At 40.7% G+C, this 13,028-nt stretch overlaps 1 protein-coding gene and 1 long non-coding RNA gene across 11 annotated transcripts in view; both read left to right on the forward strand.

Moving 5' to 3' along the window:
* The window catches only part of UTRN (utrophin), a 631,944-nt gene that overhangs the window by 295,169 nt on the left and 323,747 nt on the right, over positions 1-13,028 (forward strand). For all 10 annotated transcript variants that reach the window (XM_019488372.2, XM_014605522.3, XM_059713704.1 and 7 more), the window contains 5 exons: positions 205-354; positions 2,343-2,427; positions 3,578-3,783; positions 5,292-5,409; positions 10,740-10,945. In XM_019488372.2, the coding sequence (XP_019343917.1) occupies positions 205-354; positions 2,343-2,427; positions 3,578-3,783; positions 5,292-5,409; positions 10,740-10,945 (765 nt within the window). The remainder of the gene's footprint in view (positions 1-204; positions 355-2,342; positions 2,428-3,577; positions 3,784-5,291; positions 5,410-10,739; positions 10,946-13,028) is intronic.
* Positions 10,952-13,028, forward strand: part of LOC132243586 (uncharacterized) — an 11,538-nt gene continuing 9,461 nt past the window's right edge. Inside the window, exon 1 of the long non-coding RNA XR_009455242.1 lies at positions 10,952-13,028. This exon is cut by the window's right edge and continues 5,270 nt beyond it. This is a non-coding gene — a long non-coding RNA (uncharacterized LOC132243586).

Genomic DNA, 13,028 nt, shown 5'->3' on the forward strand with positions numbered 1-13,028 from the left:
CTTTTATTGGTGCCTGTCTGATTACAGTGCACCTCTAGTTTAGGGCATTATTATATTTCTAGTATATATGCTGGTTTGTGTTTATTTTTTCTGCAAACCTTCCAAATGTCAAATGCTTAAGTTAAAATAATTTTTGTTATCTTTGTGTTTGTGTATCTGTGTGTGAGTATCTTCAGACTAAAAGCTTTCTCCTGTTTTCCTTAGGGTGTAAGTGAAGAGATGGAAGCACAAGGGGAGAAACTGAAATTGTTGAACATAACTGAACCTGAGCTGCTTTCTGATAAAAGCATTGCTCCTCAGGAAAAGGACAGAATTTCTGACTGTTTGAGGACTCTCAATGTCAAGTGGAACAAGGTATGCCATCTTGGTTCATTTGTTAATCGTCATCTGCATGCATGACTATATATATAAACAGAGGGCTGTCCTCCCTCATACTCTTGAAAGTTTTAGAAGATATAGATAAGGGGTGGATAATTATTTGCACCACAGGGCCACTTAGGGAGTTTTGGTGAACAGTTGCAGGCTAGGCCAGTAACCTACTTTCTTCCCAACCACTGGCCTGCAGCAGCTCAACAAAACTCCCTAAGTGGCTCTTCCTTGTGCCCTGGCCCTGCATGGCAATCTCTGACCTGGCCCTAGTTCCAGGGTCTCCATGAAGACCAGCCTGGGACCCCTGCAGGCAAGGCACACTTGGTCAGGTGTGTGGAATGGGGCTGCAGGCTGGCAGGGAGCTGCTGGCATCTGGGAGTGAGATGGGTGGGTGGAGCTAGGGCCAGGATTGTGAGATGGTGACAGCATGGGGCTGATGCCTGAGGCTTGGGCCCGGGCCTGGGGCAGAGCCATCATCTGCTCCCGGCCTGTCCCTACATATGGAACTGACGCCTCTTGCAGGAAAATACAGGTAGTGGATCATGGCTCTGGCCCAGGCTCCAAGCCCATGCTTTCACTTCCCCATGATCCTGGCCCCACTCACCCACCCTGCTCCTGGATGCCACACCCCTCCTGCCTGAAGCCACAGCTCCATCCCATCTGCTTGGCCAAGCACGCCGTGCCCATGCGGTTCCCAGGCTGGTGAGACCCTGCTTGCTCTGCAGGGCAGACGGTCCAGGGTGTCTGGGCAGCGATGGCAACAATGGCAGTGGCGGCCAGAAGGAGCTGCTCCTGCCGGCAAGCTGAGTCCAGCCGCTGCACAGTCCCGGCCCATCTGCATGCCTGGGGGTGGCAGAACTAGCTGCATGCTAATGGCCCATTCTGCCCATGTGCCTGGACCACAGGATCCACTGTGGGGCAGATAAAATCCCTGGACAGGTTGTATCTGGCCCATGGACTTCATTTTGCCACCCCTGCTGTAGATTCACATTGAAAGAATGTTTAATCCTTTACTAAATAAAATAACTTATCTTCTGTGTTTTCCGACTAAAAAATGTTTCACTAAGTTCTCTTTTCATTTGTATCTTTTGGATTGGACTGATTTTTTTTTTGAAAGGATTAGATTAACACTGCTTAGAACAAGCTATAAAGTTTCAGTTAGAGACTGAGATTTTCAAAATGAAATTTTTAAAAATTTGTCTAAGTTTTGGTAGTTTGGGACAGTTTTGGATGAGTTAGGGGGAGCTAAGTATTTACATGGGAGAAGAGGGGTTGTGGGGTATTGTTGTATGTTTGATGTTCCAGGAAGTGTATGAAGGGCAAGGATTTTTTGTGATATCTTTTATCGGACCAACTGTATAGTTGGGAAAGCTGTTGAACAGCCATTCAGGCATCAAGTGCCCTTCCTCAGGTCTAAGCTAAGAGGAAGAGGGACATCACAGCCAGGGGATGAAGGTGTGAATAAAATATGTCCATTTCTCACTTGCTCCATTCATCCATCCCCACCACCCTCTTTTCAAAATCAGAGTTTAATCAAATTTGTTTGTCCCCAGTAACTACTGGGAAACAGTTTTCTACATTTTAAATCCCCTGTTTCCCAACTTGCTATTTTGGACCATATTATTTGCCTCTTCTAGTGCCTGAACTAGTGGCTTAATGATTCTCTGCTTTGGTACATAGAACAGAATGGACAGTATTGTATGTCTCCTGTCTTAAAGTCTGTCTGAATAATAAAAAGACTTAAATAAGATGTATATAGAAAAGGATATGGGGGAGGGTACAGGGCAACATTCATTATGATGATTAAATGTTAGGTTTATGTTCTGTGTAAGGAACTCTATCACTGTGAACACACTGTTAATATTTTTCTATATTTTGTGATCAGCTTCTCTTTGTATTTATAAGTGTTTCTTTCTAGCCATTACAAAAGTAGGTTTCCTTACCTTTTTTTCTGCTTGCTTGCTGTGCTGTAGGTGTTCAAAGAGGTACCTGACCGAGTAAGAGAACTAGAGGCATATGTTCAGCAGCCTTGTCTTGTAACACAAACAAAGCCTTCTGGTGAGTGCTGAATGGGAAATCTACTGCTGAGTCATGTCTGGTTCATTTCAGTTTAATCCTATTTCCCATCCACACTTTCTTTTTATTAATTTAGATGAAGTGCATATTATAATATGAAGAGTTTTACATCATTGTGCTTGGTGTTGCTTTCATGTTGTTGAGAATGCACAAGCTTATTCTGAGAGAGGGAAACACTTAGATACAGGTTTTCTTTATTGCTCCTTAGGGTGCAATATTGCCTGCCTGCTATTAATATTGTGGTTGTATCTGGCACAGCCCATCATGGACTAAGGCCCTGCTGTACTAGAAACCATGCAGACACTGAATGAAAAGGACAGTTCTTGCCCCAAACAGCTTCCAGTCAGAGCAAATGGGCTGAGGAAGCTGTGTCCCTGCTCCTTTGGACTTGAATTTTTTTAACTTCTGCAAGTTATGATACGTCTAGAAATCATGATTCATGTTTCATTTTCACAACGTTTCCTTCTTTGGAAGCCCGTGTTTATTTTGTAGTGAATGTGAACATTGCTTGACTCTTTACTGGTACAAAATTAAATAATGATGTGTATTTTGTTTTCTCTGGGGATTTATGATGTAGCTGTCAAATTGTCTTAAACATTATTGATGTTTCAGCTCAACTCCTCCACTCAGGGTGAGAACAATAGTCCTTTTTAGGCTCAGGAAGGAATTCTACCCAGTGGTTGGATTGGTAAGGATTGTGGGGCTTTTGCTTTTCTCTGTAGCAGGGGGCATGGCCCTCTTCCTTGGATCTCTTGAACATATGTTAACAACCCTTGCATCAACAGGATGCTGGCTGCTGTTGTCTCCCTGCTTTACTTGTAGCAAGATAGGGTGCTTTGTCTTGTAGTTGTGTGGCAAGGCTGATGGTAGTTTTAGTAATAGGTCAGGCCAGGATTTGTCTGGGATGGTTTGGATAGGGATGATCCTGCCTCAGGCAGGGGGTTCTGCTTGGTGACTTTCAGAGGTCCTTTCCAGACTTACTTTTCCACGATACAATGATATTGTCATTAATTTACAAACATTGCAGCATATGCCATGTTACTGCATCATTAAGGTCCCTTTTTGGATTTGAATGTTTTTAATATTAAATGAAAATATATTACTAAAATGCTGACTTTCCTTATTGTTTCAGATGTCCAAAAGGTGGTGCTCGTATCATCTATCTCAGAAATTCGTGTTCAAACTCAGCAGGCTTTGGAACTCTCTACCCCTGCTGACCTGGATAAAACTACAACCGAACTGGCTGACTGGTTGGTATTGATTGACCAGATGCTCAAGTCAAACATAGTCACCGTGGGAAATGCTGAAGAGATCAATCGGACTGTTGCTCGTATGAAAGTATGTGTCACTGGGATGGCTAGTGATTTTGAAAGCGCGCAGCAACCCATCATTTTTGTCTTGTTCTTTCTCTTTTAAACCCTTACATTCTGTGGGAGAAAACAAAAGGAGAATCATTGTCTCTTACAGAAGGCAGCACACAATTAAAAAAACCTGCTTTTTGAGAAATGAGAATCTGCTTTATGTCGACTTATGTGTAATTTTAAAGTTGTTGTGGTCCTCCTTCCACCTATCATCCCCACCTTTGTTAAGCCCTAGGCCAAAGGTAGGCTACCCCAGCATGCATGAGAGAGCATGGCATGTGAAGGGGCTGGAGTTGCGCTGCCACAACAAAGATCAGGCTTCTTGCAGCTCCTTCCACTGTCCACCCCAGCATACCAACATTTTACAAGTTGAGGTTGTGGGTGTTTTTGGCACTTCGCCTAAAAATATTCCCGACCCCTGCCCTAGTTTTACATCTCTATACAGACTTGGGTATATGCAATTTTGAGGTCTGCATCCAATGATATGAAGAGTAACTCTTGTATATAAAATGTATCTCTGTGGGATTGTTAGAAATCATCCTTTTTTGTGTGTATAGCTTATACTGGAAGATGTGATATCCATTTCTAATCAGTTTAAAGTTGGGTACATGTGGATTATACTGTAAATTTCTAAGCTGTAGCTTTTGTTTGTAACTTGGGTTAATTGATTTCCAAATAACATGAGTAATTACTGTAATCACTAACATCAGCTATCACAATGTAGACTATCGTAAAGTTTGTTTCTGATAATAGTCTACTAGTTGCTTCACCGTAACTGGGAACAGACATTTGTGAGCATTTATAGTAGCATTTACAATCCATTTATTTGCTATAATTGGGAGTCATTTGACATGAGTTATGATGTGGTCTAAAGCTGTTGTCTAGACAAGGAACTGTATTCTGACATTATCTACCAGATTTTGGTCCAATGGAAGAAGAATTGCATGTTCACAGGCTTTGGAGAAGCTCAGATTTCTTTTTACTTCATAACAGTCATAACATATGGTTATAGTAATTAGATAATACTTTCATGTAGTTATGCAATATTCACATTTTGAATACAAGACACTGCTGATTGCATCTAATTGGTTGATTTTCTTCCCCCTTTAGTAATGTTCAGAACTTAGTAATGGTCTCATTAAGCTTTCTAATAAGAAAATAATGTAGGAAAGAGAATATTGGAAATGGAAATTATTGTACTGCAATTCCCATTAATATGTAGTTCACACAGATTCGTTTGGTTTTCTGAATCTGCAGTAACAACTATTCACAACTATTCAGAATATTCATGTTGAGTTTTTGTTAAGTGGCTTTATGATACTGCGTCCCTGCAAGTATTGCAGCTCTAAAATAGTCATGGAAACAGCAATCTACCTATGCACAAATATTAGTTTTTAACTGCACATAATTCAGAAAATGTTAACCTTTGCATTTTTAATAAAATAAATAATAACAAAATTACAACTTATACTTGATTTTAAACAGATAACAAAGGAGGACTTAGAGCAGCGCCACCCACAGCTTGATTCTGTTTTTACTTTGGCTCAGAATTTGAAAAATAAGACTTCTAGTTCAGATGTTAGGACAGCAATCACAGAAAAATGTAAGTTTTCCTTTTTTTGTTTTTTGCATATATAATATTTTTTTTCGATTTGCAGAAAATCAAACTGTCTTTTTCCTGGAAAACTATGATTATTGAGCCCAGTTGCAGCAAGCTTATAGTTTCATAGTTGTTAGGGTCTGGAAGGGACCTTGCAGATCATTGGGTCCGGCCCCCCTGCACTGAACAGGAAAGACCTTCTGGAATCAGATGACCCCAGCAAGATGGGCATCAAGACATTTTTTGAAGATCGCTAGGGTGGATGCCTGTACCACCTCTGGGGGAGCCTGTTCCAAACCCTTGGCACTTGACTTGCAAAGAAGTTTTTCCTTATGTCTAGCTTGAAGTGATCCTCAATCAATTTGTGCCCATTATTTCTTGTCCTCCCCTGGGGGGCCTTAGTAAATAGATGCTCCCCCAAGCCCTAATGTACTTATAGGCTGCCACCAAATCCCCTCTGAGCCTTCTGTTCTCCAGGCTCAACAGTCTCAAGTATTTCAGTCTCTCCTCATATGACCAGGTCTCTAGGGCTCTAATCATGCATGTGGCCCTCCTTTCGATTCTCTCAAGCTTCTCCATATCCACCCTGAAGTGCGGCACAAAGAAAACTTAGTCAAGTGAATTTCAGTTTTCCAATGTAATTAGAAACCAACTCCATCCCCTACCTCTCCCCTCCTCTCCACACCCCCTCCCGACAAATGGTCTGACCATTTCTGAAGTACAGGATGTGTATTTTGGGCTAGGTCAGTATAGAATGTCCTATGACATTTTTAAGAACTGCTTGCAAAATCCTTACTGTATTTTCTGTTTAATGACACAAACAAACATAGTTTAAACTTATTTTGGGGATGCTATTTGCTGATCCCTTTATAAAAAAAAAAAAAAAAAAAGAAAAAAAGAAAAAAAAAAAGTTATATGAGCTTAGGCGACATGTTTAGAAAGTGTTGAGGTGATGTTGTTACTTGGATGGTCCAGGAGATATGAGAGAAGCAAGAGTTTTTGTGGGTAATATCTTCTATTAGACCAAGTGTATGGTTGGGATAGACTCAGGCAAGCTCTTGGGTATCCTCCGGCCTCTGGGAGAGAAACAGAGAATAGCTGAGCTGGAACAAAAGCTTATGTAAAACTCCATAGGTAAACAAAACAGTTTATCTAGGGAAGGTTACTGGGATCCCTAAAAGTTTGCCTTTGTTTGTCCCAAGTATGCAGGTGGTCCAATAAAAGTTAACTTTAGAAAGACATTTGAAAAGACCACTGACTGATGTTTTTACCCTATTAAGTTACTGCTGTGCACTTCCAAATTTAACTTTCAGCTTAATTATTGCATTTCTCTTTTGGAAAAGGAAAAAAAGTTTAGGGTTTTTGTTTCTAACGATTTGACAGGCTTCAGCAGGGAACTCCTAAATTCTGTATATTACTAAGATTTAAAAAAGGATATTCCAGAGATTGGAAGCTAGAGGAAAATTGAGCTAGGGAAACTTGTAGATTTCAGGAAAGCTCTGTGCTGCCTAACTCTTCGGTTTACAGGTTAGTTCTCGTCTACCTCCAGCTCTGTTTCCATGTGGTATTTTTAAAGGACTTGCCGTGGTCCCTGGAGAGTCTATCATGACTGAAGTATACTCTATGAAGGCCCTTGGCAGCTCCTGTGTTGATTGTGTCCTGGAGAGATGAAGGGCTTTTAAAACTTCTGCTATTGAAGAAACAAACACAGCTATTTTATGTCCTTCTGTGAATTGAGGGACCTTTTAGAGACCAGCTTTGAGTTAGTTAGAAGATGAGGCCTGGTCTCCGAGTCCCAGGGTCATGGAAGTACAGGAAGAAACTTTCCCCTACCTTTCTTCTGGTACCCCTTTCTAAAGGTAACTTGGAGAGCCCATTTTGAGTTTTCTAAGCACCCAAAATTTTCTTCTTGGTAGAATTTCTTTCAAGCTGTGTTTGTCTTAAGTATTAGCCTAGGGTTATTGACAGCTTTCCCTGCTATGTGAAGATACTTCTTCTGCATAATAACAAAATGTCAGAGAAACATCAGAGATGGTAGTTTGCTTTAAACAAACAGTTACTGTAGGTAGATTTTTTTCCCCTTCCAACTGTGCAGTAGACCTGAACACTTTCAAGGTTCCCCTCTGCTGTTCATTAATCAGCACTGAATGTTGAACCATTTTCACTCTTGCTGTTTTTGCTAAAATTACTAATCTGTTCCTGCAACTGCTGGTCTCATTTGAACCTAACATTTATCCAATATAACATTTTTTTGGGGGGGGTGTTACTTGAGCTCTGTGTTCATCCCAGCACAACCCAAATCAGTCCAGAAATCATCCTGAAGCTCCATTTGGGTTGAAGTTGATGACTCTCACTTCAGTGAGAGAACTGTGAACCGTGAATGGGTAGGGGCTTTATACCTGCAAAGAGATCCTCACGTAGAGGTGCAAACACTCTTTAAACTGTTTGTTTAAGTGTTGTTAGCTTACACCGTTTCCTTTTTCCCCCCATTTTCTGCTTTTAATGTCTTATTCTAAACCTACTGTCTTTATAAACCAGACTAAACTTCACTGGAGTTGATAGAGAGACAAATGAGAACCAAGCACATTGAGTACTACTGTTTACTATTTTTGTTGTACTTAAGTTATTTCATTTTCCACAGATCAGAATGAAGACATGAGTTTTGTAAGGATAAAGACATTAAAGGTTACAGGGTGCTCAGATGCTGAGCTTGTAGTAGTCTTACAGGTATCTAAGATAAATAGTATTAGAATTGGAAAAGGAACAAGTGTAATGTTTCTTTCCTTAAACTGTCTTGTGTCCATGAGGTAGTATTATCTTAAGTGAGAATCCTTCCTATAAAAGCCATACTCGGGATGTGCACATGACAGTGATTTATAATAGAACAAATGTAATCGCTAAAATCGATGAAAGTAGCTGTGCTTTTGAGTATCAGAGGAAAGTGGCAGGGGACACAATAGAATTACCATATCATTTAGAATTCACAAACAGCCCTAAGCTGTTTGGAAGACCTTTTATTTAAAAAATAATAAAGCATGTCTCATGCAGACAGATAACTTGGGCCCATCTCACCATCAGGAATACATTTTTTTTTTTGGTAATTTAATTGAAAAATTCTAATTAAAAATCAGTGGTGCAATATGTCTCTGATTAATCTAGGCATTATTTATTCCACTGTCTAGTAATAAATACGTAACTTATTTTTACGTGCTGGATTTGGGTGAATAAGTACAGCAGGATAGGAATTTTTCCTGGAGAGATGGGTTTCTCATTAGTAAAAGTCTTGAATAACAGGTAATTTAGTAATTGCACTTATGAAAGGCTGACTTATTTTATGAGGAAAGGCTAAAAGAACCAATAACTAGTTATTTAGTCTGGAGAAGAGAAGACCGAGGGGGAATTTGATAACTATCTTTAAACACCTGAAAGGAGATTATAAAGAGGATGGAGATAGGCTTGGCCAGGGACAAGGCTAGATGCAGTGGCCTTGAGCTGTGCCAGGGGAGATTTAGGTTGGTGATTAGTAAGAGGAACTTTCTGATTAAGAGGGTGGTCAAGCATTGGAACAGACTATCTAGAGAAAATATGGAATCTTTACTGTTGGAAGTTTTAAAGAGCAGGTTGGATAGACACTTGGCTGGGGTGGTTTAGTCAGGGATGATCCTGCCTGAAAGGGGCAAGATTAGATGACCTAGTGACGTCCCCTCCGGCCCTTCTTTCCTATAATCTTATATTTTGTTATCTTTAATACCCGTTATGAAATGGCTTGTCACAGATCTGCAGGAAGAGCGTGTCTTTCACCAAATGGAAATGTACTTGTAGCACCAGCTCCTAGGCCTACTTTTTTTTAGAAACAAGGATTCCTGTGACTCGGCTAGTCTAAGGTGTGGAACACCTTCAACCCTGCCACTTCCCTCTGATACTTGAAAGCATGGCTACTTTCATCAATTTTAGCGATTACATTTGTTCTATTATAAATCACTGTCATGTGCACATCCCGAGTATGGCTTTTATAGGAAGGATTCACAGGAGTTTAGGGCTGGAAGGGACCTTGTGAGATCATCAGGTCCAGTCCCCCTGCTCTGGGCAGGAAAGACTGCTGGGGCCAAATACCCCCAGCAAGGTGTGCATCCAGTCTCCTTTTGATGATCTCCCCCACTTTAGTTTTGTCTCTTTCAGTGATGCCAAAAGAATTTTAAGTCCTGGTGGAGACTTTACCCCAGTGGGAACTATGCAACCAACTCATGTTGCTGCAAGCTAGCAATAACCTTTTAAAATAAGGCAGCTGTTACTAGACTGCTAGAGTTTAGTACTTTGTAGTGCTTGGTTTTTAATTGAAAACCAAAGCTGACCTGCATGTCTACGCTGATAGTATTACCTCTGTCTTTTTGTGCACCTGACAGCAGAGTTTTTACTTTCTGTTTCCTGACACCTTTGTTCTTTGTCTCAAGCTCTGGAGACATGTGCTGCCTCACTTGGCTGGTAGTTATTACAATTTAATGTTTGGTTTCTTTCAGAGTGTCTCCAAGGTAACTCCATTCCCCTCTTGCAGTTTCTAAAAGTCCTTCATATTAGGCACATCCACATGACCATCCTCATTTTCCTGCTACAGAGAAGGAATTAATCCTTTCATTCCTAGTAGGTCATAATATGAGTAAATGAGAGAAACCAGGTCATGCATTTTTTTCATAAAGGTATTGCAGAAATTTCCTGTGTTTTCCATCCTACTTCATCAGACTTTCCACAAACTTAAATTTTCATGAAAGCTTGTGAGCAGGTGACATTTGAATGAAATGAATTGTAATAAATAATTGGATTTTTAAAAAATTACTTAAGATAGGGCTACAGGAGGAATTATTTGCGGACATAATGGTGTCAGGGAGGGGGTGATATGGGGAAAGGGGCAATATTTCTATGTTGGCAGAAGTGGTAGTATAAATGGAGCTATACTGGCATAGCTGTGGTTGTGTCAGTAGGCTTATTGCTCTTGGAGGAAGAAGCAGTACAAGCTGTATCAATAAAATTGCTTTCGCAAGGCATTAAGCAGCTTCCACATGAGGACAGTTTGCTCATATTAGCTGTACTAGAAAATGTACTAGACATCACCTTAACCCCAAATTGTTAAAGCTTTATCTTTTGTACGTCTTTGTAATTAAAGTATGATGAACTGCTTTGATAGACATACATTTTGAAAAAAAAAACTTTTGAAGGTCTGTTCACAATTGTTCTCCATGACTGGATGATTTGCTGGATTTCTTGGGGGAAGTAATCAATACAGAAGTCCTGATCAGTAGGTGCTAACTTGTTATAACTTTCTGCATTGTTCTCTGCAGTGGAGAAAGTCAAGAACCAGTGGGACAATACTCAGCATGGTGTGGAGGTACGGCAGCAGCAGCTAAAACACATGCTCTCTGACAGCCTGCAGTGGGATGAGCAGAGGCAGGAAATGGAGCATCTCATGGGACAATCTGAGATCCGTCTGCACATGCTTCTACAGGCCCCTAAAGAGCCACTTGTCAAACAGATTTCTGAAAACAAAGTAAGATTTCATACATGCTCTCTGGATCCTTAGACTATGTGGCTTTTTGAGGTTCACTGTAAGGTCAGTCTATGCCTATTTTGTTCTAAAATGACATGTTTATTTTCATTCATCAAAAATCTGTGAAAATCTTCTTTGGGGAGGAGAGCAGAAAGTTTTTTAAGATTTGAGCATGTGCATTTTTACAATAGATACGTTTATCATATTCACTAAATACTGTCATTGATAAATATCTCTTGGTACCAAATACATTTCCTTAAGCACAGGATTTGTATTGTGATGATACCAGCTTACCATACAGTCACTGATCATGGTGCACATCAGCATTTTTTGCCTGCTTCATGATGGTATGTGAGTAATAGTTCACAATAATGGATCTATCACAGATCCATTTGAAGTTAAGACTGGAGATAAGCAAGTCTGTGTCATCGCTTCAACACTTTTCTCAATATTCCTTACTGTGATGCTGTATCTGACCACCAACAAGCTTCCAGTTGGAATGGAAGTAAACTGTTGAATGGATGGTACACTGTTTAATCTCAGATGATGCCAAGCCAAAATCAAGACCACCCAGACCTAAATCATTGAGCTCCAGTATGCTGCTGATACTGTAGTGTGTGTTTACTCAGAAGCAGACCTTCAGGCAATTATCTATGTGTTTACCAAGGCATAAAAGAAAATGGACTGATGCTTAACATTCAGAAGACTAAGGTACCTCATCAACCAGCTCTTAATGCGCAGTCCTCGGCTCAAGTAATTCAGATTCATGATGAGACTCTGGAGAACGTTGAGTATTTCCCATACTTCAGAGGCCATCTCTTGTAGAAGGCTGACATGAATGAAGAAATCCAGTATCACCTCAGATGTGCAAGTGCAGCCTTCAGATGCTGGAGGAAACGGGTGTTTGAAGATTGTGATATTGGATCTGAAAACAAGCTCATGGTTTAACAAGTAGCTGTGATCCCCACCTTACTGTACAGAGCTGAGAGGGGACAGCTCAAGTTGTTGAGCTGCCTGCAAAAGATCCTTGGAATTCATTGGGAAGGCAGATACACCAACATTAACATCCTCTCGCAAGCAAACACCATGAGCATCCAGGCGCTGATCATCCAACATCAACTTCACTGGGCCAGCCACGTCATCTGGATGTCCAACTTCAGACTCCAGAAGTAAGTTCTATTCTCCCATCTCAGTCAAGGTGTATGCTCAAGAGGAGGGCAGAGAAAGTATTTCGAGGATGTTTTCGAGGCCAACTTGAAAAAATGCAATATTGACATTAAGTCATGAGACTCATCTGCCCAGGACTGCCCCAAGTGGAGGATGCGTCTGCTGCAAGATTTTCAGTACTTTAAAACCTTATGATGACGACAAGAGATGGAAAAGCAGGAGTGGCAGAAACTGTATGTCACAGACTGAATCAAGAATCCAGAGCTACCCATCCCACATGGAAACATGTGCCCAAATTGCAGCAGAGTCTGTGGATTCTGAATTGGCCTCATTAGCCATAGTTGGACTGATGGAAGACAATCATCCTCAACTGCGAGGGATTGCTGAAGAGGAAGATGGTGCTCATTACTTTACAGCAGCTTATTAGCACTACTGGAGATAGCAGTAGTAATTATAGACATAGGCCAACTGATTCCAGACCCTTCAAGGTGTATTATAATGGACCTCTTTGAAAAAAAAAATATTCTCCAACTCTTGGCAGATTTCCTTGCTTTTGATTTACCACCAAATCTGTTAAAGTAAATTATTGAGTCTACCTGACCCTGGGTTGACTTCCTTCTTCAGAGGATTAGGAAGATTCTAGGTGTATTATGTCCCTCTGACATAGGGAAGGATATATTGGGCTGGGGGTCAGCAGGGGGGAATATGAACAAGATCAAAGTTGAGGTGGCACTTGGCTACTCTTGTTTCTCCTGAGGGACAGTAAAGTGAAAACAAAGGTGGGATATAGTTTTAAATAAAGCAGTGAAGGGAAGAATTTGATGAGGAGGGCAGAGAACATGGAGGCCAAAATGCATAGTCACAGAATCATTCAAATACATGAGGTTTTTTTAAACAATCATTTGTGCGCATGGTC

Source organism: Alligator mississippiensis, chromosome 1, assembly GCF_030867095.1.
Source record: "Alligator mississippiensis isolate rAllMis1 chromosome 1, rAllMis1, whole genome shotgun sequence".
Taxonomy (NCBI): Eukaryota; Metazoa; Chordata; order Crocodylia; family Alligatoridae; genus Alligator; species Alligator mississippiensis.